This window comes from Aquarana catesbeiana, linkage group LG07 (genome assembly GCF_042186555.1).
Source record: "Aquarana catesbeiana isolate 2022-GZ linkage group LG07, ASM4218655v1, whole genome shotgun sequence".
In the NCBI taxonomy this organism is placed as follows: Eukaryota; Metazoa; Chordata; class Amphibia; order Anura; family Ranidae; genus Aquarana; species Aquarana catesbeiana.
This window is the reverse complement of record NC_133330.1, coordinates 251,668,095-251,693,516: the sequence shown is the minus strand read 5'-3', so window position 1 is coordinate 251,693,516 and position 25,422 is coordinate 251,668,095. Positions and strand designations below refer to the sequence as shown.

Here is a 25,422-nt window from a genome sequence, read left to right as displayed (position 1 = left end):
TTTTATATTACATATACTGTTCTTTCTGCCTGGAAACTTGAGATTGTCCATAGCAACCAAAAAAGTGTCCCTTTACGTCAAAAGTGGCTTTAGACCAGCTTGAAAACAGCGATAGTAAATTAGAACACTTGCAGAATTGAACAATAGTGAATCATGGGGAAATTTATTTTATTATTATTATTTTTTTTTTTTAATTATTTATATTTATTATATTTATGATTTCGTGTTCCAAACTTGATCATACCCAGAATATCTACTAGACTCTTGGTGGACAGATCTAAGTGTTATTGCTAAGAATTACAGACCTACAATATAAAACGCCAAATTTCAATGCACAATAATTGTACGATTTTGAGACGCAAAAATCTGAAATAACCATACCGCCAGGGAGGTTAACAATACGGGTTCAATGTGCAGAATTACTGCTGACAATTTCCAAACGGAGGGGGTTTCCTCCAGTGGCGTCCAGGAATTCGGAGTCAGTGGATTGAAAGTTAGGCTTGGGAGAGGCAATGATGCGCTGCAACCCAGCTATGTAGCAAATTGGGGTCATGTGTGCGGACGGGAGAAATCAGGCGTCCTGAATGGACCAGTCAATTTGGGAAGGAGGAGAAGGAGGAATTCCTCAGGAATTATGCGCCAGAGCCTCAGTAGCTTGAGGCCAGCCTGGATTTGTGCACACAACATGGGTTTTACCCTGGAATGTGATCATCAGTTTGGCGGGAAACCCCCATTTGTACGGTATATGGTGGTTCTGGAGTGCTTTCATGATCGTGTTATTTGCTGACGATTCTTCATTGTTGCCTTGGAAAAATCTGTTTATAGTGCAATTGCAGTGAAAGGGTCAGCGAGCTTTGGGGCTCCTTGGCAGCAAACATCCCTTTTTTTTTTTGCGCTGTAGAAGTGTATTTGCGTGAATACATCTCTTGGTTTCTCTGCTGGGAGGTGAGATGGTTTTGGTAGCCTATGGGCTCTATCGATTTCCAGGTCCCTGTCAGTCAAGTGAGGTATTAGCGCTCGCATTAGAGATTGTAGAAATCATACCAGCTCGGATTGTTGTACCGATTCGGGTATGTTATGGAATTTATTATTATTCCTGCGTGAACGGTCCTTGAGATCTGATAGTTTAAGGTTGATTGCCTGCATGCCATCTTCATGCTCTGTGCAAACATCCACTATGTCATTATGGGCAGAGAAGAGATCAGACATTTTGTTTTCAACATGGTGAAGATGCTGGTCCTGGTGTTGTACCGAGTTAGCCAGCGAGGACACTGCAGCTGAGAGGTCTGAGTACAATGTCTATTTAAGGGAAATCAGCATGTTCTTCATTGTCTGCTCAGAAATGGGCTGGTCAGAAATGGGCTGGTCTGAAACAGGGAAGTTATCTATGGCTGAGGGGTGCTAAATCTCAGAAGGAGGTAAGGCGAAGAGTATACTGGGGCTTTGCCCTGGGATGGAGAGGCAGAGGTAAGTGAGGGTGGGGAGTACTCACAGTTGGCTTGTGAGGGGAAGCTTGGGCATTGTGGTCTGCCTCCACCAGTGTGAGGAGAGAGCTGAGCTGCATGCCTGTGTGTGCTGCCGGCACCATCTTGTCCACGGCCCGCTCCAGCTGGTGAGAAGAAGTTTGTCAGCTTCTGAGGCATGGTTAGCTGCTTCCTACGTTTCAGTATTGTGCCTGGTTGTAGTGTTACCCGCTGGGGGGATGATTGGATGGTGTTTATCCCATTTGTCGCGCTATTGAGCCGCTATTAGCTGGGTGCTGTGCGGAGCATACAGATTAGGCAGCCATCCGCAATGTCGGCAAGTAACGCCCCCCCCCCCCGGTACACTGATTATTTTGGGTGAAGTTCCGCTGCAGCTCTGTAGTCAATATAACCTTCTTAAATTGTGATTTTATTGCAGCAGTGTAACTAGTAACTAACATTGATTTAAGGTCAAAAAAGGGAGAGGAAAAAGCAGCACATGGAGCGATGAGGTGTCTTGCAGTTCACAAAGCATGCCGATAGGAGGGAGAGAGCAGAGTGACAGATGAGTTCATCAATGTGCTGCTTTTCCTTTCACTGTCCAGTCACAGGGTTAGGATGGGGAGATCTGTAAGTGAAAATGAACTGCAGCAGCAAAAGATCCTTACCATCCAAAAAAATTTCTTACCATCCAAAAGATTCTGCAGGTAAACAGCTCTCGTATACGTATTTCACCTGTATTTTGGTAAAGGAGGTTTACAACCTATAGGATATTTTTTTTTTTTTTTTTTTTTTTTTTAAGATATGTGTCCCACTAGAGAGATTTCCCTTCACGTCATGTCCCCTAGCCAAATCAGGAAGAGGGGGAGAGGAAATCCCTGGTTGTCACAGGGGTAACCATAATGTTCGTCCCCTTTGGAAGATTTCCCTTCTTTACCCGTTCTGATAACAAACCGACATTTGGGATTTTCTTTTACTTTCACTCTTGATGACAAATAGGGTAATTTTCCCCAACAGGCACAGACTGCAATAAAAACCTGACCTGTGTTCTAATTCCTCTCCACTCTATCCAAAACTCTATAAAACATTTTTACCTTTGTTCTTTAACCACTTCAGCCCTGGAAAGGATTTGCCCCTTTTAATGACCAGGCCATTTTTTGCAATACGGCACTGCATCTCTTTAACTGACAATTGCGTGGTCATGCGATGCTGTACCCAAACAAAATTGACGTCCTTTTTTTTCCCCACAAATAGTGCTTTCTTTTGGTGGTATTTGATCACCTCTTAGGGTTTTTATTTTTTGTGCTAAAAACAAACAGTGCGACAATTTTGAAAAAACTATTTTTTTTTACTTTTTGCTAGAATACATATCCAAAATATAAAACTTTTATTTATCAGTTTAGGCCGATATATATTCTTCTACATATTTTTGATTAAAAAAAAATCGCAATAGGCGTATGATTGGTTTGCGCAAAAATTATCACGTCTACAAACTGAGATAGATTTAGGGACTTTTATTTATTATTGTTTTACTAGTAATGGCAGCGATCTGCAAATTTTTGTGGGACTGTAACATTGTGGCAGGCAAATCTGAGCCCAAATGACACTTTTTGGGGACCAGTGACATTAGTACATTGATCAGTGCTATAAAAATGCACTGATCAATGTAAAAATGACACTGGCAGGGAAGGGGTTAATACTAGGGGGTGATCAAGGAGTTAAGTGTGTTCCCTAGGTGTGTTCTAACTGTAGGGGGGTGGGCTCACTGGGACAGGACAGAGATCACTGTTCCCAATCACTGGGAACAGAAGATCTTTGACATGTCCCCTGTCAGAATGGGCATCCGCTTGTTTACACTGGCAAATCCCCATTCTGTCTCTGTACTTGGCGATCGCGGGTCGCCGGCGGAAATAAATTCTGCCTGACCCGCGAGCATGCTCCAGCAGCATGGAGCAAGAGCCCGCTCGTGCTGCTGCACAGGTACTCCAATTCGCGCAGCGCTGCCACTCTGTGCAAGACAAACTGCACAGTGGAGGTAAGTAAGCCAGAAATATACTGAAGCATTAGGGACACCGGGTCCTACAGGGTAAAACTTGAACAAAACTGGTCTTGTTCGAAAGTCTACAGCAGGCATATGTAATAAGTGGACTTCCAGCTGTGCAAAACTAAAAGTCCCATCATGCCTCTGTCTCTGGGTGTCATACTTGTGGCTGTCAGAGTCTTGCTATGCCTCATGGGACCTGTAGTTCTGCAACAGCTGGAGATCCACTAATTGCTGATATCAGTGCCCCAGTCTACTGTCCCTGTAGACCAGGGATATGCAGAGTCTGCATTAAATGGATGTAAACCTGATTTATGAAATTTGAGATGGGCACATATATATGCAGTGTTTTCTTATTTCTTGTCAAAGCCCTAAGTCCTGTGGCTTTAAGCTTATGAGGAAGACTTTGTCTTGCTTAAAACTAGCGTGTCTTTAATATAAGACCAACCCTTTTATTGAATTTCCTAAAGCTCTGTTCTATATCTAATAATCAAAAATGTGTGTATTCATCAGTCTATTTAGTCTATTTAATCCTTTGTAAACTTATTTTATGTCTGAACAACAGTTCCTAGTACTAAGTAAACTGTATTTAAAACCATAGGTTGTGTGTAAAAAAAACTAGGCTATTACGTCTGATTCCCTGATATATAAATCTAGAATGTAACGCTTCAGTTATTTCAGTATGAGGTTATGTAAAATCAGTTCCTATTTTTCCAACCCGGGAATTTAGTAATTAGCTGAAACGAACTGTACACAGTCAGCGGGATATTAAGCAAAAGTGTTAAAATGTCATTAAATATTTATGAGAAGATCGAGGTTTAATTAGACGTCTGACAAATTAGGCCGCACTGCTGTCTCCATCTGTCTGATATCCAGTATGGCACCTTTAATTCACAAATATCGCAGTATTCAGTGACTTGTTACTATTCTTGGGTGTAGTAGCCAATAAGATCCAATGTGGAACTTGAGTGATGCTAGTGCAAGATGGATTTTGAATGCCTAGTATGGGTTACTGTGCATAAGAATAGACCAATATGAACAAGAACCCTTGATTGAAGAAATCCAATGTTATCTAATGGGCCAGTTCACCATTTTTCATGTTGGAAGAAGTTGTGATGACGCTCTTTTAGGGTCCATGCGCACTGGGCTTAAAAAACAATGCTTCTACAGGAGTTTTGCATTTTTTTTCTCTTGCCTGTAGAAGCATATCCATGTTATCCTATGTGTTCATGCACATTGAAAAATGAGCAGAGGGAAATGTTTTGGGAAAAAACACTTATGAAAGCAAATGCCCATAAACTCTTCTAAACTCTTGTACAAGGAGCCACTATGAGCGCTTTTTCTGCCAGAGGACCTGTCGTTTTCTTTTCTGCTCCTAGTGTGCAGGGACCCTTAGTGTCAGGCCAGCTTTGTAATTTCTGTAACCTTTTGGACTCTTATTGATATACTTTTTCTTCTTTTTATTTATTTTTATTTTTTTAGTTTTTTTACTTTCTTTAAAATAAGCTAGTATAACCTATGAGCTCTTGCTGGTAGCTGACTGTGTAACTTGTCAGCTTACTGATGAACTGGCTGAAATTTGCTCAGCGACTTTCCCTTCCACCCAATATCTGTAGTTTGAAAAATCTAGGAATCTGGTTGGAAGATTGTCAGCTGGACAGCATCTCAATCCAATCTGATGCTGGCACTGTTTTGGGTATTTTAAGAGCTGGCAAAGCCAGTTCTCAAAATACAATTTACGCAGAAGGAGATTTGTCCATCCACGCTGTGTAGGTGGTAGTGTATGGCCAGCTTTACACTCAGCTTTGTGCTCCTAAAGTACCACCACTTCCCTAGTTTCTCAAACTTCCAGATAATGGAGGTTAGCATGCCTCAGACCTCAGCGCACAGTTTGTTTGGGACCTAATTGTCATATGGCATTGCTATATGTCCGTTGGGTGTGTGTCTCTAGACAAGTACATTTTGTGTGAAATTCACTGTTTAAGTGCTTTGAGCGCTTCAGTGGAACATCGTGAAGAAAAGGTTTAAGGAGTTATTTATGGTCATCATTTTTGACCCAGGTTTGGCAAAGGTTACCAGCACTCTGGGCTGAAACAAAAAAAAAAAAAATACATTTGTGATGGGGTCACCCTTACTGTAAAAGTACAATGCTCATTATTTCTGCAGGATAGAGGAAGAGGCTGTATTGCTTACCCTAATCCCTGTTCCAGCACTTTCCTCTGAAGTCCTGGCCTGTTGGCAGTCCCTCGGCACAATGTCATACAATGCAGAGCTATTAAAGTGTAAACCCTCACCCTCCAAGACAACTTTATCTCTTAGTAATGTAGATAGCACAGGCAGCTGATCGCTGCCTGTGAAAGTGTACTCACTGTTTTCGTTTGCATGGAAATCGTCCTGCAATCAAAAGTGACGTCATGCGCTATTGCGCAGTAGGCATTTTCATTAACTGCACATAGTGTGCCGTTTCTATCTCCCCTGCATGCCGGGACATTTGTATGGACAAGCTTCCCCTCAGAACGGCACACAGGGAAGTCTTGCGATGCTGCTCTGATCATCTCCTTCCTGCTACTCCCCAAGATAGAGATAGATTGAGATAGAGGCTTGGTTAGGGCATATGCGCGAGATTTCCAAAGGGAAACAGAGTAAGGGCGTAGTGACATCCAGAAAAGATTCAGAAAGCAGTAGAAGAAATGGTGCGGCCAATACCCGGAAATGGAGATATTATAAAAACGCTAAATAAGGTATTTACAGACCTAGTTTTATTTTAATGTCATATCCTTTGTAATGAGCTATGGTATTTGGAAATTGAAAAAATAAGAAAAATCGGCCGGGGTTTACTTCCTCTTTAACCCTGTATTTTATGTGAAGGAGGTATACATCTGACAACAGCTTACAGAGAAGGCTGCGGTAACCCGGTCACACAGCTAGAGGCAGCCTGCTGGAGTGCAGAACAAGGCAAGAATTTCTCCTTGTTCAGACACTCATAAGCCCCATACACACTATCAGATTTTCTGCTGATTTTTGTCTTCAGATTTACCAAAACCATGTAGTGCAAGGGCCTGCCTGATTGCATACAAATTGAAGCTCCTAAGTTTGGACCTCCATATTATATGTTTTTGGTAAATCTGAAGACAAAAATAAGCATAAAATCTGATGGTGTGTATGGGGCTTTAGACATAATGAGCATTTAACGCTTGCAGTACAGCATAAGGGGGCTTAGTGCAAGGGTTTTTTTTGTTCCAGCCCAGAGTTCGGCTTAAGGTGAAAATAAGATTAAAATAAGAATAAATGCATAAACTCGATGCATGTGAGAATGCAAATTCTCAGTTTAGAATTTTAGAATTTCTGTTTTAAATGTTTATCTGGGCCAAACTGGTAAAAGGAAACTGGGCTTCAGACCACCAGGATAACTGTTAACAATAAGCAGCCAGTCTAAAACGCACCCAACACTGGGAACCACTTTTAAAATGTGTTTCCGTGGGGGCGTGGTCTGGAGCTGCATGGGGTAAGACGCGCGGCGTGAGTGCTCCGCTCGAGACACATCCTTAACAGCGATCCTTGGGGCTGTATTCCCCGCCGAAAGACGCCTGCAAGACCCGGCTCACCTGCCTAACTAGTGACCGACATGTCCCCTCCAAAACGGTCTGGAGCGGCGGCGAAACTGGCTCAATACCGCCATGACGATCGAGACCCAGGAGAGGAAGATGGTGCCGCTCAGTCTCCTGCACCTGACGACCAGGCCTCCGGAGACACAGCCAGAGTGCTGGAGGCTATAGCTCTCTGCCAATCCACCCTTACCTCCAGGATTGAAGAGGTGAAAATCGACATCTCCCTAATCCGACAGGATGTACAGAAGCTCCGTGAGAGGGTGACTGAGGCGGAACGCCGCGTCGATCACGTGGAGGAGGGCCTGCATCCATTACAAATCACCACTGAGCAGCTACAGCATCAATTGAATATGGTTCTCTCCAAACGAGATGACATGGAGAGCCGTCTCAGGAGATGCAATCTCCGCTTTGTAGGACTCCCTGAGAGGGCTGAGGGTGCTGACCCCCCCCCACCTACTTGGAAAATCTGCTCATTAAGACCTTTGGCAGAGAGGCCTTTTCCTCCACGTTTGTTGTGGAGCGCGCCCACCGCCTTGCTGCAAAACCTCCGCCCGTAGGTGCCCCGCCAAGAACTTTTATTGCCAAGCTTTTAAACTATCGGGATGCGATCCTTCGGCTCACACGCGAGAGAGGAAATATCCCCCTGGGCAACCTGACTGGCGGTTTACCCGGATTTCTCCGCAGAGGTTCAAAAGAAAAGAGCGCGCTTTACGGAGGCGAAGCGGCAGCTCCGTATCCATCACCTGACCTATGGAATGCTTTTCCCAGCACACCTTCGTGTGGTGAGTGATGGTAAGGCGCAGTTCTTTGAAGACCCATAGGCTGTTCTCTCCTGGGTAGAGCGACGTGATGCGCCCAATCCGGGCCCCGCATAATCCCTCATCACATGCGCATAGCAGCCTCTGGCTGCCTGAAGATTGCTAATCGTCACATACAATCAGCCTGACATACCCTGCCGCCTACGGAAACCGTGAGTTGGGGCTCTTTACACTGAAGCACTCTACTTTGCCTTATTCAATGCCCCTAGCTGAAATCTACGGCCCTCTTGTTCCTTATTTCTCTGCATTAACTGACATTGCTGTTTTATCGCCAATACGTCCACTTTATAAGTCTCGGGCAGCTTTCTCGCACCCGCAAACCAGGAGACTGACTGCTTCTCCCGCCTTGCTGTGCGCTTTTCAGCTTGATCGCCCCCCCCCCCCCCCCCCGGTCTTGTTGGTCACCTTGAGACTGTGGCCCACTTGCCACCACTGACTGTTACCAACCCACAAATGTTTCCCTGTCCAGCCTCTGCCTACTCCATCCTGATGGACGGCAGTGTGTTGAATCTGCTTTGCTGGTACAGAGTCTATGCAGTTAGTTTGACTTTAGTTTTCTCATGTATTGTTGTTTTTGTTTTTTTGATTTCCATAATGACATGCCGTACGTACAATCTTACCTTACTTGAGCAGCTGGCACTGACAGCTCTGGTCCGTTCTCTCAGGCACACAATACCCCAGTGCAGGGTATGGTTACTACACACTCTCTCCTGTACTCAGTTGTGGATGGGGGGCTCCCCATTCGAGTCCTGCAGCCCTCGGTTGTTCAGTGCACTTGTATATTATGTCAGAAACTGTATTGAGATATGGGTCTTATTTTGCATTGTTTGCCGCTTCCTGAGAGTCCGACTGCACCTACTAGCCCACCCCTACATGACATGGCTTCACTTAAAATTTTAACCTGGAATGTTCGGGGCCTCTGTGAGAGGGCTAAACAAACAGCAGTACTTTCGCATCTCAAATCTCAGCGAGCAGATATTTCTATCCTGGTTGAAACCCACCTTACAGGTCAAAAACAACTCTGCCTCAAAAAGCCATGGGTGGGTTGGCTATACCAGGCCCCACACACATCCAACTCCCGCGGGATTGCAATCCTTATCGCCAAAACTGTGCAATTCAAGCTTCACACTCTGCAGTCGGACCCTCAGGGCCGGACGTTATTTTTGCATGCTACAATTGGAGGCCTGGAGATCCTTCTTATGGCCTTTTACATTCCCCCCCATTTCAATTTGCCATGTTACAACAGGGTGTTGCCTTCATGTCTCATCATCCCTCGGTGCCAGCAGTCTGGGCGGGGGGACTTCAATATGGTCATAAACCCACATTTAGATAGACTAAGTCCCGCTAATCCTCCCCCTTCAACACCCAATATCACCAGATTCGGTAAATTCCTCGCAGAGTTTACCCTCACTGACACCTGGCGACATACGCACCCGTCAAAATCGCGTTTCTCCTGCTTCACACCCTCACGATCATCCATGTTCCGTATAGATTTTATTCTTCTCGCCCCCCCCTCTACTCCCCTACCTCCTAGATGTAGGCTTCATTGCCAGAGCGCTCTCTGACCACTCCCCATATTGGATCAAACTTCGGCTGTCGTCTCCTCCTGCTGCCAAGATATGGAGGCTAAACCCATTTTGGCTTACCATTCTCCCTGACCTGGATGGTATCCAGCGTGAATGGGGACACTATTTTCGTATCAATGACGGTACTGCCCAAGTTGGCTCCATATGGGAGGCCTTCAAAACACACGCCCGCATGATCCTCTCCCTGCACATTAATCGTCACAAGGCCACTTCTAAGCAGCTTCTTCACCAAGCAGAGGAACACCTAAACACCTTAGACCAAGCTTTTCAGGACAACCCAACTACTGCTAATGCCTCTCTTGTACACATGCACTCCAGACTCACAAATCAGCTTCACTTCGAAAAGGCCAAACAAAGTATTTTCTTCAACAAACAACGTGTCTTCGAACACGGCGAGCGAGCTGGCAAGTTCCTCGCATATATGGCCCACTTAGACCACAAACCCCCAGTAGTGATATCTCTTCAGTCGCCCTCCAGGATCAGGATTTCTGATCCTGACCAGGTGGCTGAGGAGTTTAGGTCCTTTTACTCCGCTCTCTATTCCTCCACATCCCAAAATTCTCCAGTAGAACTCTCAGACTTGTTACAAGATATAGACTTCCCCACACTGTCTCCCCCACAGATCGCTCAACTGGAAGCACCAATTACCACGGAATGTATTTCAGAAGCTATTGCTCTACTCACCACATCCAAAGCACCCGGTTCTGATGGGCTCCCCCTCAAGTTCTACAAACAATTTAGTGAGATTTTAATTCCCAAGCTTTGTAAACTATATGCGCATATCTTCGATACAAACACTCTCCCAACTTCCATGAGCGAAGCCCTCTTTGTCCTTATGCCTAAACCGGGCAAAGACCCACTTTTCCCCGAGTCGTACAGACCCCTATCCCTTCTCCAACTAGACATCAAGATACTGGCAAAAATTTTGGCCGTGCGTCTTAATAAAGTAATCTCTAGCCTAGTACACCCCGATCAAACTGGCTTCATGCCAGATAAAAACACGGCCTTCAATCTGAGACGACTCCACACGAATCTCCAAGCTCAACATACAGACATAGGCACCAGAGCAGTGGTCAGCTTGGACGCTGCTAAAGCATTCGACTCTGTAGAGTGGAGCTATTTATGGGAATGCTTTAAAAGATTTGGCTTTGGCCCAAAATTCATAAAATGGCTCCAACTCCTATACCAGGCCCCCAAAGCGCGCATACAGGTAAATGGCAGAATCTCCCCCTCCTTCCCACTATCTTGTGGTACGCGCCAGGGCTGCCCAATCTCACCTATGCTCTATGCCCTTGCTGTAGAACCCCTTGCGATAGCTCTTCGGTGTCATCCTGACATCAGGGGCCTTCGCTCAGATGACGGGGGTAATAAGCCTATACGCCGATGACATGCTCCTCTACCTCTCCGATTCAGGCCCCTCACTCCAGACCGCTTTTCATATCATTACAGACTTTAGGGTGTTCTCTGGGCTTCAGATAAACTGGACTAAGTCCCAAATCCTCCCACTAGTCGTGGGCGCCCCTACGGCCGATCAAGCCACTCTCCCCCTGGTTAGGGCAAGTACCATTAAATATTTGGGTATTCACATCTCCCGATCTCTCTCTGACTTTATTGCCCTTAACATTGAACCACTTTTCAATACACTAAAAATCAAAACACAGATATGTCTAGGGGTCATGGGCCGAATCAGCCTGGTCAAAATGATCCTTCTCCCTAAGCTACTATATATTTTTTGGCAAGCCCCAGTACCCCTCCCTGTGCGTATATTCAAATCAATGGAATCTATCCTTAACTCTTTCATATGGGGCTCATCCCGTCACAAATTATCAATGAAGGTCCTAAAATGCCCAACTGAATTAGGAGGCACAGCGCTCCCCGATCTCTTCACATACTACATAGCATCTCAACTTTCTCACTTCTTCCACTTCAACCACACTGACAGAACTCGCTACTCCCAAATGGTCTGCTCACAATTCCACGGCCAGATATCTCACCCCTTCCAAATTCTATTCTGCACACCCCAGGGGTTGTCCCATGGTAGTGACTAGAGGCACATGTTGTCACATCATTGCAAGGTTTGGCAGACTGCCATGCGACTGGGCCGAGCACCCTCTCCTCACTCCCACACTCCCCTATGGGATAACCCCACTTTGCCTGAACTTGCCACAATTGCTGATCACAGTCTATGGGTTGCCAGAGGTGTGATATACCTGTCACAAGTTGTAGCCAATGGGTCGGTCAAATCATTTCAGACACTTAAAGACAACTTTGGTTTACCAAATCACATGTTCTTTCGCTACCTCAAACTACGACACGCACTCAATACACAGCTTGGTGGCCCCATCCCCGCCCTTGAGGTCCCACTATTGGTGGACATAGTCCTGGGAGAAGACCCCAAGAAACTGATTTCCCAAATATACACATATCTCATGCGGCCTGCAGCCGATACCATTACACAGCAGCTGAGGTCGCGATGGGAATCGGACCTGGGCGACTTGACGGACGAGGACTGGGAGGAAGCCCTTGGCAATTGCAAGATTGTCTCCCCAAAACTCTCTGACCGCTTTTCCCATCTATATGTCCTTCACAGATCATACTTGACTCCGGCTCACATATCCAAATACAAACATGACCACAACCCCAACTGCCCAGACTGTGGCCACCACATGGCCTCTTTTTTTCACTTGCTGTGGGCCTGCCCATCCATACAGGGGTTTTGGACACAGGTGGTGAAGTTTCTACACGACCGCATGGGCTCCCCGCTGTCCCTTTTGCCCCCGTCAGTGTGTGCTGGGTCTCCTTTCACTCTCAGAGAGTGACATATATTTAAATATTCTTGCTAGAACATGGCTGAGGGGGACCCCCCCCTACACTGTGGAAATGGATCAGGGCTGTTAATAATACTCTTCCTTACAAAAAGGTGCTATATATTCATAAGGGCTGCCCTGACAAACACAAAATCTGGGACAGATGGCTCGAGGACACCTCCACCTGTGACACCAGAAGTTAAGCTCACTGCCTCCCTGTGTACAAGGGAAGGGGAGAGATTACGTGATGCCCTCATGACTCTCTTATTGAATCTCTTCCCTCCCCCCCCTGTATTCTAACAACCTAGCTACTCACTATTCTCCAATATATAAATGCCTCCTTTCCAACCCCTGCATCACTATACTGCAGATGCCAGCTGTATAGTGTCATAAATGTAACTCCATATGTGCATGTCAATTGGATTGATTCGTAAATGTAGTGCATGTTGCACTGTTCACCCGAGTGTTTATAAACTTTCTTTTATGCTCAATAAAAGTTATTTTTGAATTAAAAAAGAAAATGTGTTTCCGCACCTTTACTACCACTTCGTTATCGACCACCTTTCCCCCCTCTACTCAATTTTGGCGAACACACGCTTCCCTACCAGGCTCCTAGGGGATCCTGTCCACTCTTTCTTGGAAGCGCAATGCTTCCAAGGCTTACTTTTTTTCAGACTTCGCTCACTGTTCCTCCATCTCGATGTGGATGTTACCGACGGGCTGATATTGTCTCAACTTCTGGAGAGCTCAGCAGCTTCAACACTTGAGTTCACTCCCTTTTTGGCAAAAACTGACTGCTTTTGGACAACTTTGTGTTGGTACTGGCCCTTTTCCCCATACTCTTTGTCAGGTGTATTCTCAGCTGATCACTCCACCTTATGACTGACTATTCACCTGATGACTATTCTCCACACTTTGCTCAGAAGTGAGCAACTGCAATAAACAGATCCTTCACCCCTTTTCAATGCAGACAGGGCATTCAGGCCCAATTGTCTAGCAGCACAGTAAGTGGTGGTAGCATCCAGACACAACAGTACCTGATTGCTGGCCTGTACAGTTCAGTTATAGCTGTCTAAAGCAGCACGCTGACTACTTTGTATAATTTTTGGCCTGTACAGTTCAGTTATAGCTGTCTAAAGCAGCATGCTGACTATGTATAATTTTTGGCCTGTACAGTTCAGTTATAGCTGTCTAAAGCAGCACGCTGACTACTTTGTATAATTTTTAGGACAGCACCCATGTAAAATGTTTGGTGCCAAAACAGTGCAGCATCATACCCCCCCATATGCAGTATTTGTATTTAAACAGAATTATTAGGGTGAAGTAACAATGTCCAAGTTAACCTTGAACCATGTGTATTTTTTTTTCTAACTTACCAGTGGCTAGTTTATAATAACAAAAAGTAATAAAAGTATTTGTGGTGTTCCAAGCAAACCAATCAAGTAGCAGATGTCCTATTTATGAGTCTTTAGTGAAATGAAAGAACCTGATTGGTTGTTATGGTCCCTTGTTTTCTCATTAGCACATGTATACGTCTGGCACAATGCAGGGTCTAAGATTGCCGTTGATGGACTCAATATAACACGCTGGCGTGCTATAATAATTTTGCATTACTACTTGGATTCCTCGTGTGTTCACCATATATGTGTTGCCCTATAACAAGGATAATTTTCCGCTTCTTATGGCTTTGTAGTTGTTGCTTTTAGCGCTCATTTACTTGTTGAAAATAATTATAAAATTGTTATTGTGGGGTTGAATGGCACTTATCTGGAAGAAAAAATGCAATTTCTACTAGCCTGCAGCTGCATGCTATTAGTATCATATAATTTTAATAGCCCCGAAGACCATACATTTTCTGCTGGTCTACAGTCTTTATTATTACTAATGTTCAAGATCGTTACCCCCAGCAAATAATTTAACATTATAGGTTTAATGTAACAGCAACAGCTGAGTATATGTATTTATTGCCAAACAAATATTATAGAAAATCTATCAAGACTCAAGAGAGAAACTTGGTGCCCTCCATTGCTGACCTCTTCCCTGGAAAATGCTAGTTGCTTGGCTGTCTTGCTTGGCTCTTTCTCTACCACTCGCCTGAAAAAAAAAGTAAAGCAGTCTAGGAGTTTCTCTGAACAACTGACTTGCATGCCCATTCCAAGTATTTGACCCAACCGGTACTGAAGAAGGTAAACCATGGCAGCCCTTACCACGACTGGTTTACTTTAAAGCAATGTTTCTCAACCTTTTTCCAGTCAAGGCATCCTTTAAAATTGTGCACAATCTCGAGGCACCCCATTCTAAAATGTAAAAAAACAAAACTAATAATTTTACAAGCTCCACACACGTAGAACATCCAACATTAGAGGTCATGTATGTTGGGTGTCCAACTGGTATTCCAGCATTTCCTCTTCATTTTATCTCCGCCTTGCAGCTAACGTAACCCCAATGCTGACAGACGAGGGTGGGGGGGGGGGTCAAACAAAGATGCTGTGTAGGTGCCTGATGTCGTAGCAAAGGAAAGATACGTATATAGAGAGATATAGTGGCTGCTCACCTCAAATGATATGATATAGCAAGGTTCCCCCAAAGGGTGGGGTTTTCAGGCAGCAAAATGATACAAGCAAAAATTCAAAAGAAAGTGTTGTATTAATTTAAATTTATTAGCCTACAAAAATTGATCATTAAAGTTAAAATATGAGTTCAGCAGCCTGAGTCTGGTGCCTGATGTCGTTATTATCAACCAATGACATCAGTGGTTGTTAGGGCACTGGCGGCTGCCCTGCACAGCGCCCAAGGTTGTAATGCTGCACAATGAAACACATGGCTTTGAGTAAGGATAAGCTCCGGCGTGTTCGCACACTCCACCTGCAGAGCCCACCAGGAAGTCGGCACGGCACTGCACTAATCACAGGCAGTGAGACATTTTCCCGATGTGCGGCTGCAGAGATCGGGAAATGTCTCACTGCCTGTGATTAGCGCAGCGCCGTGCCGACTTCCTGCCGGGCTCTACACGTGGGCTGTGCGAACACGCCGGAGCTCATCCTTAGCTTTGAGTAACAAAAAAGACTTAATCCACACACTGGCTAATAAACAATTTTTGGGCAATTTGGGGCATTTTGCCAAGGCACCCCAGAAGAACCCAGATGGCACCCTAGTTGAAAAAGTCTGCTTAAAGGTGACACTAAACTCACTTTAAAAAAAAAGAAAAAATTATATAAAATAAATTGATGCATTGTGTTTAAATAAACACAGAATTTTCCTACTATCCCTCTTATCCTTTGTGTCATCTTTCATATTCAAGCTTTTTTTCTTCTATTCTCCGACTTTTTGTTCTACGATGGCTATGTTTGTTCTCCACGCTAGAGCTGGGAGGTTTTCTAAAAAAAAAAAAAAAATTGCTATTTTCTTTTTTAAAAAAAACTCACGATTTGAATTGTTTTTTTTTTTTTTTTTTTGGACACCGCGCCGGTCCTGAGGAGCTGTGGGCAGGAGTTTTTAGGCGAGGCCACGGCTTCGGCCTAGTCCGCGGCGTCCGGCCTCGCGGACTAGGCCGAAGCCGCAGCCTCGCCTAAAAACTCCTGCCTGCAGCTCCTCAGGACCGGCGCAGTGAAAAGAAAAAAAATCGAAAAAAATTGATTTGCTTAAATTTTGAATCGATTTGACCTCTCAACTCCATTCAAGATTTAAATCGATTTTTTTGTTTGTGACCGTAGTCACCCTTTCCTGCTTGTCTCTGAGATGGACTACACGTGCAGACACATTCAGCTCTATTATAGTACACACATAGAGGAAAGCATGTGACCAGAAATAACAGCACTGCTCGCTTTACACCGGTAGCTGTGAGGTGCATCCGTGGAGGATAGGGAGCGTTCACAGGACAAAAAAAAGCTTAAAAACATTGGCAAGAGAAAAAAAATCCAAGCCATGTTATATTTTTAAAAATAATGGAGTTAAAAAATTGGCTATTTTTAATCCTTACTGCTAGCATTAGTAAACAGATAGGAAAGTGTAACATATTTATTTCTTTTAAACTTTTAAACTTTTTTTTTTACATTTCTTCAGGTACATCCTGGTTTCCAGACCTTGACAAATGATATCATACATCCCAGGAGTCTTCCAAAGGGGAGAAGGGGTTTTCTCAACTAAGCACACCCTCCTGCCTGCCTGAGCTAAGGGCAGATGGATTCCAGGAAGTGAATGCTACATGGATCATCTGCCCTTACTCAAGATGGCCATGGCAAAAAAATGCTAGGGGTTTGGGTGTGTTTCAAAGTTATTTCTTAACAAAATAAAGCATTGAGACGTGGCTGAATGGCTGAGTTTGCTTTGAATATTAAAAATAAATTAAATGGTGTTTTTGGTGTGTGGTGCTCAGATGGAGTGCAGTTCTGCTTTAAGTGGATCTAAATTGAAGTAAGAAAATAATTGTAGGCAATTCATCATCCAACAGACATCTGTCCTAGCAAGGAACCTTTTTTTTTTGTACAGCAGTTACTGTGGTAACTGGTAGAAATATGCAAAATATCACAGAATTTTTTTTTTCTTTTATAAAATGTTTATCTTTGTGCTTTGTCTAATGAAAAATTTCAGTTGATAGTTGGATGTATTTTCAGCTTCTTTACTAATCTGTCTTTCAGGAATGTTGGGAGCAGATGGGCCCTGGACCAAGCCAAGTACAACCTGATAAATGAATACTTTTTAGTCGGGGTGACAGAGGAGCTGGAGGATTTTATTATGTTGCTGGAGGCAGCATTGCCCCGTTTCTTTAGAGGTGCCACTGAACTCTACCGTTCAGGTAATTAAGAACATTACCAATTTTGTTGAGTATGAACTTAGACACATTAGGGCTGGATTGTAGCAAGAATTCCATTCATTGCTAAATGCTATTCATTTTCTTGCCCCAGAGAAATTACAATTGAAATCTGATTGGACACCATAGGGTGCACAAATACTGTTCTTTCAGACACATTTTGGGGTGATTTTTATCACATTGATTTAACCTTGGAAGACGTATCATCATTTCCAGGCTGAATAATTCTATGGGGGCACAAGTAAAGAACAATTGGTAAAAAGTCCCAACTGCCCTGTGCTAAGAGGATTTTAACCCCCACTAAACATCAGGAACCAATCGGGATGGCTCCCATTCTTGTGATCACTATAGCTATGGCACAGTGATCATATTCAAGCTTGGAAGTTAATTTACTAAATCTACTGGATGCAGAAGGGGCTGCAGCCTAAAGATGAACATGTGCCTCACAATACAGTATAAAAAAGCTAATTCCAAAATGTACTGTGTATTTTTTTTTTCCGTCTTTTGACTATTTTCATCCATAATGAAAAACGGAGCAGGAATTTTCAACAGTGTACCAAATAGCCTCATGGCAGGCAAATCAAACTATAAAGTACTGTCAACTTACCCAGTGTAGACCGACACTGTTTGGGCATCTAGGCTTCAGTTACTTCTGATCAAAAAAAGGGTTAACTCTAGTTACCCTCTGCTAATCTGCTTGTAGTACTGTTCTAAGGCGGAAATGTGTATGATCTCGCTGATACTCAAGAATGGGGTTTCGGCATGAAATATCATCATCCAGTAGTGTATCGCACACTTAGAAAGGTCGTCGTTCTCCCCTCTATGACTAAGCCCTGGTGGGTGGGGCAAAACATGTCAGAGAGCATGGCTTGTGGGGTGGTGCAAGGCTGAGGCCATCTCATACATGTTAAAGTAGTTGTAAACCCAGAAAATAAGAAAACTTGCAAGACAAAGGCATAATGAGCTAGTAGGCATAGCCTACTAGCTCATTATGTATTACTTACCTTGAATCGAAGCCCCCGCAGCGGTCCTCGTTCACCGCTCCGGCCGGCGACATTGCTCCCGGAGTTACTTTTGGGTATCGCGGGCTCCGGCGCTGTGATTGGCCGGAGCCTGATGACGTCCCTCCTGCACATGTGCGTGGAAGCCGTCGGTAATGGCACAGTCTAACTGAAGCAACGGCACGTACGTGCCTTTGCTTCAGTGCGCATGTGCTGATGACATCAGCACATGCAAATACAGGGGATATCTCCTAAACCATTTAGGTTTAGGAGATATCCAGGGTAGCTACAGGTAAGAATGATTATAGGCTTACCTGTAGCAAAAAGTGTGTTGTAAGGGTTATAACCACTTTAATTACTGTATTGAGAGAGCTGCGTTCTTTCTAAGTTACCCTCAGGTAGTTTCTGATTCTGTACAAATGAAAACTGTTACCTAATGAGAACACATTTGTCTCTGCCCTTCGCTAATAAATCATTTTAAATAACTGCTACACTTGATGGATAAAATCTACCATTATGTAGCACAAATTCAGGTTGCGAATCTGAAGGATAGCTACGAATTAAGACTGAATAATAATGAAAAGTTACATTACCATGAATGCTTAATTTAGGATAAGGGTTAAAAAAAAAACACCCAAGTGTTTAATACCAATGGACATGGCTAATTTATGTATCAGGAGATGAAGCCACAGATATGGTGAGTAGATAAGGTCATCCCCCAAAACTCCTAAACAAAGTGAAAGGTTGTGATAGAAGCCAAAGAGATGCCAACACTCACTTTTTGAATGGACTACAGCATTCAGTGACAGAGACTGGAATAAAGATGCATCAATCAACATATCAAGTGCTTTGCATACTAATGGAATCTCCAGGGGGATTGGCACAGAAGGACCAGTTGCACAAAAACAACCATGTGAAAGTATGTTTGGAATTTGATAATAAGCTTGAAAGTAACTCATTCATCATGTGGAAAATGTTTTGTGGTCAGATCTGGGATTGCCTACATAAAAAAAAAAAAACAAAAAAAAAACTTGCTTACACCAAAGTATAGTGGTGGTAACTTGCTGCTGTTCAGATTTTCATTAGCAGAGACTGTGATTTAGGTTAAAAATAGATTCGAGAATGGATAGTAAAAAAAGCGGAATAATCCTTTGAGTAAATGTGTCTTTTAATAAAGCTAAAGGTTGGATATTATCCAAGATTGTAGGATCCCCAAACACAAGGCCGAAGTAATATTGGAGCGACTCGAGAACAAAAACCTGAATGTCTTGTTAGGGACCAGTCAAAGCCCTTCATTTTATTTCTTTTGAGAATTTGTGGAACTATTTTATTAAGGGTTCATGCACACCGGGCTTGCACAGGCATTTTAGATGCCTGGCATAATTTATCTCACCTGGGGAGCTGCTTGTCTTGCATACAGCCTGCCATACACGTGAAGGGCTATACACGGCCATGCTCTTATAAACGCAGAAGAATTTTTGCATATGGAAAATATGCTGGACGTGTGCGCAAGGGTAGACGTCAGTGCAAATTTCTCGGTCTTTGCCAAGAACAAAGCGTGTAAAAGGGCAGTAATACCCCCATCCCAATCCTACTATTTGTCCTGCTCTTTTATCAGACACGTGTTTCGCTTGTTTTGTTAAATACAGTTGTCTATCAAATAAAAATGGAGAACACTGGATGGGACTGGAGCTTAATGACATGCTAAGAGGGAGGTGTAGAAAGATTTTGCTGGCTACAGAGGTCAGAGGTAAAGCTACAAGGTAGCAGAAAATCCTAGGACTGCTGGAAGGAAAGATGTAGAATCTTCATGTTTGTACTGTGTTCCAAAATGCTCATTCGGGTACTTAAAAAATAAATAGATAAAAAAGGAAGAATGCTATGGACTCCCACACAGTGAAGTTGGGTGAAAACAAATTAAATATCTATTTATATGACTGTGGGGTGTATTAATTAGAGGTGAGTGCCATTAAAAACATACGCTACTGCCCTCTACTAAAAACTTCTGAAGTGGACTTCAAGCATAATAATAACTATTCTTCTAAATGTTTAATCTCCCCTCCCTCCTACTATTTCCCCTTGTGTAGAAAAAGATCTGTATACTTACTTTTTTAGTCCACTCTGGTGTGGTCACATGATCCTGCAACTCTGACTCCCCAGCTGCAGGGGAGAGGAGGAAGTGCCAATAATGGCTGGGTCATGGGAGTCAGAGCCGCAGGATCATGTGACCGGACTAAAAAGGTAAGTATACATATCATATGGGTAGACAGGAGGAGGAGGAGGTAACATTTTTAAAAATGGTTAGTGTTTGGCTTAAATGGCACTTTAACGTCAAATTAGTTTTAAAGTTAACTGTCATTTTCATGCTATAATAATTTGCACATAGTTTAGCTATTTCCCTCACTTGCATTTGCTGTTTTTTTTTTTTTTTTTTATCTACAGGAAAGAAGTCTCACCTCCGAAAAACAACAGAAAAGAAGGCACCATCAAAGGAGACTACTGCAAAGCTTCAGCAGTCGGACATATGGAAAATGGAGAACGAGTTTTATGAGTTTGCACTTGAGCAGTTTCAGTTTGTCAGGGCACATGCAGTGCGGGAAAAAGATGGAGAACTCTATATTCTTTCACAGAACTTTTTCTATGAAAAAATTTACCCAAAGTCAAGCTAAGGACACTGTGTGCTGTTTAATGGACTACACCTTTGTTCATAAGGCTTTAATTTCAGGCCTGCAGACTCCACCAGTAATTATACCTGTGAGACGGTTCATTGATAACTCGCTAAGGTTGTCATCAAATGAGCCATATCAAATGTTCGGTACTAAGAAAATAAGACCTTGCAGTGATCTCCTTCTGCCACAAGATCATGCTGATAAGTACAACACGTGAGAACTCAACTGTAGCAAAATGGACACTGGACAGTCTGGAATTGCACTGTACATAAAAAAAAAAAAAGGAACTCAAGATATTTTTTTTTTTTTTTAACTTGCAAGTGTCCAAACGTCTCTCTGATTTATTTTGTGTTCAGTTTCAATTGGCTGTTATTGATCATGTACTTTCCACCTGTGAATATTTAAACACATTGAAGAGCTCTATCAGACATTTTGCTGTGTAACTTGTCCATTTTTACACTGGTGCTTAATTAGTATCAAGATGGCTCCTGGATTTAAAATCAACAAAGCAGTATTTTTTGTTTTTATTTTACCCTTCTATCTATAGACATTATAGAAAGTGTTACACTTTTTTTTTTAAATAAAGTCATTGTTTGGCTTATGTTACTGGAAAAATTCAATGGTTCTAGATCATTTTCAGAAAGTATTACAGATGAAACATCATAAAGTCTGTAAATGGTTCTCCTCATTTACAAGCAGAAAAATCTTACGTATTGGGGGCAAAACTATGCTTTTTGAAGTCACTAGCAGTTTTGACCTATGGTTCTCAACTTTACTGAAGTATGTATTGCTTTATTAAAGAAAAGGTTTACCAAATAACCTTTTGAAGTGTACATTTTTCTCTAGTCACCCCTAACTGTATATAAATTTAGTTTATAAATGATTTTTCAAACTAACTTTTTTTTTTTTTTTTAAATGTTTTCAATAACGACTTCACACCCAAATGAGTTTGTTCCCATTCCAAAACCATGTGCTCACAATTAGTGTTCCAGTTCATCCCAAAGGTGTTTTGTAGAGTAGACATCAGTGCTGTGTGTCCACTTCAAACCATATGTATGTGAAATGGAAATGTCCTGGAAGTCGCACATCTCTGCAAAACCCCGTGTAGGTGTATGACATCCTCAGCCCAGGCTCCAACCAGGCCAAGCCCCCAACGCGTTTCACTCTGCCCACAGAGCTAAGTCATGGGGACCCCTGTTCCCCATGACTAAGCTCTGTGGGCAGAGTGAAATGCGTTATGGGCATGACTTGGTTGGAGCCTGGGCTGAGGCTGTCATACACCTTTACAGGTTTTGCAAAGATTTATGACAATCAGAACTTTTCCCTTTTCCATTAGATGTCTAGAGCTTGGGATGAGCTCTGTCGTTGTCTGCACACTAAGCGGTTGTTACATAGGACCTGGTGGAGCCTTGAGTGACACCTGTCAATATACTTTGGGCCACATACTGTATCTAAATGAAGCTGGCTTCCTGCACACAGCATCGACACACTGTAACAGAAAAGGGCTTTCCCTTAATGGTTGCAAACAGGGTTTGGTTCTCATAATTGTCTGAATTGTCTTTATATGCCATATAGTGTGTGTGTGTGTGTGTGTGTGTATATATATATATATATATATATATATATATATATATATATAAAATTTGTTTTATATGTAATTTGTTGCAACATCATGTTAGTAGGATAAATTAACCCCTAGGGTACTACTGGTGGAGAACCTGTCTCCTTTTATATATGGTTTCTGTGGTTATGATTTACAGAGACATCAACTTCGAGCTATGTGGCACTTGCAAGAACTTTGCCAATCTCTGGACCTAGAAACAAGAGAACAGAGAAAACACCTGAAACCTATAGGTTCAACAGCACCTCCATTAACTGTTATGGCTATTGTAACCCCCCTAGTTGTCCCCATGTATAAGACCTATGATTCCTGAAATGCCTAAGATTTTAAATAGTTTTTTAGATAAGCCTATTTACAGTAAATGTTTAGAACTCTACATGGGTGTTTTCTTTAAACCCATCATTGACTTTAACATTTGCATAATTTATTTGAACAACTATGGAATCTACCCTTGCATTTGTTAAGCCATAAGCCCTCACAAAACATTGAAGATATTAAGCTCAATTCACAAAGCTTTAACACAGGGATTATGATCTTTGTTTCATCAAAGTCACTAACATTTTCAAATTTGTATAGGTCTTATAATTGGCACTTTTAGGTCTTAATTATAGGTCTTATAATTGAAAATAGTTGGCACTTTTTTTAAAATAAGTATTCTTCTCCTTGGGTGTTATTGAGACTTTTATGTTCTTTTAATGGAGTGTAAGCTTACTTTGTCAGAGTACCTGTATTTGGCACCCACACCACAGCATTAATGACCTCAAATGACCTTAAGTAGAAAAATAACATCCACTTCCCCTTGCTGGATCCTTTTAGAGTTGGAGCAATGCTCCTTGGCCTAAAGGGGGAAAAAAAAAAAAAACCAAGATCGAATATTGCAACTTACCAGTCCTTAGATGTTGGGACTGCATTTTTTTTGTTTTTTTCCTTGTCAAAAGAAGTTTATTGAGTATACAATGTTATAAAGATACATAAAGTAAGTTTACAAGGATCTATAAAGTAAGCTCATTGTTTTACAGTAGGGTTTATATAGGTAAATATCATGAAATTTCAAATATTAAACATTGGGTTCACGTAAACCTAAATTAAAGATATATATCATTCCCTTAGTTACTTTTGTAGGTATTTAAATGATTTATACCTACTATACATATTGTTTACAAGTAGAGTGTATATAGGTCAAATAAATTCTGATAATGAGCTTTAATCGTAAGGTGGAGAAAAGGAAAGAGAAAGAAGAAAAAGGGTTGAAAGGTAGAGGTATGGTCCACAAGGTTGTCCCGCTCATCAGTTTATTATTCTTTTTAGTTCTCTTTGAAGCCTTAGAATGGGTGTCTCTGTAAGTCATTTAATCTGTTACCATGGCAACAGGAGTCATTGAAGTTTGACAGGAACTGTTGTTTTATCCAAGGATGCCAAAGTTTTTCAAATTTTGGAATTTGATTTTGATCGATGGCTACCATCTTAGCATGGGACATTGTATTATTCATTCTGTGAATTGTTTCTGCTAGTACCAATGTAGGAGATTTCCATGCCTTGGCCACTGTTTGTTTTGCAGCCGTTATTAGTTGGATCATAAGTTTGAATTGAGAGAGTGTTAACCATTCCGGTTTTAGATTAAGTAAAGTTAAATATGGATCTGGTTGTATTATTTTTTTAAATATTTTAGATGCAATCACGAAGACTTCCTTCCAGAAGGTTTGGATTACTGGGCACGTCCACCATATGTGTAAATATGTGCCTATTTCTGGGCATCCTCGAAAACAAAGAGCTGAGGTATTAGGTGAATATTTTGCCACTCTAGCGGGTACAAGGTACCAGCGAGTTAGGACTTTATAATTTGTCTCCAGTGCTAAGATGTTGGGTGAAGATGACTTAGATGTGAGCCATATGTTAGACCAGTCCGTGTCTTCTAAAGTTCGTCCCAGGTCCTCCTCCCACCTCTGAACGTAAGAGGGTCTATTAAGATTTGCTACTCCATATAATTGATTATAAAGTGATGAAATTGTACCTTTAGCAAATGGATCTTTTGTACAGATTGATTCAAAAATGGATAATTGGGATAATGGTGTATCCCCCTTTAGGAATGGTGTATAGAAATTTTTGATTTGGAGATATCTAAATATCTCAGAGTTTGGTAGATCATATTTTTCTCTAAGCGATGGGAATGAAAGGAATGATTTAGATGCTATGAAGTCATTTAGTGTCTGAATGCCTGATGTTGTCCAAGCTTTAAAAGAATTTGGGTAGATCCATGCCGGATAAAAGGCCGGATTTCTGATAAAAGAAAGGAGAGGATTGTGTGGAGATTGTAACTGATATTTGGTTTTTAGTTTATCCCAGAGAGATAAGAAGTGTTTAGTTATGGGATTATGAATTTTAAAGCGGTCTTTAGGATCAAGCCATAATAAATTTTTTTTGTTTTTTTCAGACTGGGAATATTTTCATTAGAAACAGAAAATACATGTTGATCTTGCTTGAAATGCAGTGCCCTTACCCCCTTATGTTAGGTTAACTAGAAGCAAAAACAGTGTTCTCTGGTTTACCTGTGTAAACTCCTAATGCCATCACCCCCATCCCCAATTAATGGAGATGAACAAAGACAGATGTTTTAAGGGAAGCTGGGTGAAAACCAGAGGTACAGCGGAGGAGTGGATGTAACCACACTATGGCAGGATGCGTGTTATTTGCAAGATTACCGGGTGAAAATAAGGGAAAAAAAGCCTGAAACGAAAACAAATATTGTCACCACATCTAAGCACGGGTGAGCTTGCAGTATATTAAAGTTTTTGGTTTAGATACACTTCAAGGCAAATTGTTCAATTAGCATATATTGTTGATACTGTAATATTTAGCTGGACGTAAACCTTTCATGAGCATACTTTTGCTGTCCTCTTCCTGAATTTTGTACTTAATTGGGTGTCCTGCTGACCCATTAACTTCAAAGGATAGGTTCACCTTTAGGAACATGTTACACCCATATTTAGGGTGTAACATG

At 42.2% G+C, this 25,422-nt stretch overlaps 1 protein-coding gene across 1 annotated transcript in view; it reads left to right on the top strand.

Annotated features, from left to right (window-relative positions):
• Positions 1-21,622, top strand: part of HS2ST1 (heparan sulfate 2-O-sulfotransferase 1) — a 265,797-nt gene extending 244,175 nt beyond the window's left edge. Inside the window, exons 6-7 of the mRNA XM_073593191.1 lie at positions 16,961-17,118; positions 20,577-21,622. Coding sequence (XP_073449292.1) covers positions 16,961-17,118; positions 20,577-20,803 — 385 coding nt within the window. The 3' untranslated portion in view covers positions 20,804-21,622. The remainder of the gene's footprint in view (positions 1-16,960; positions 17,119-20,576) is intronic.
• The last annotated feature ends 3,800 nt before the right edge of the window (positions 21,623-25,422 follow it).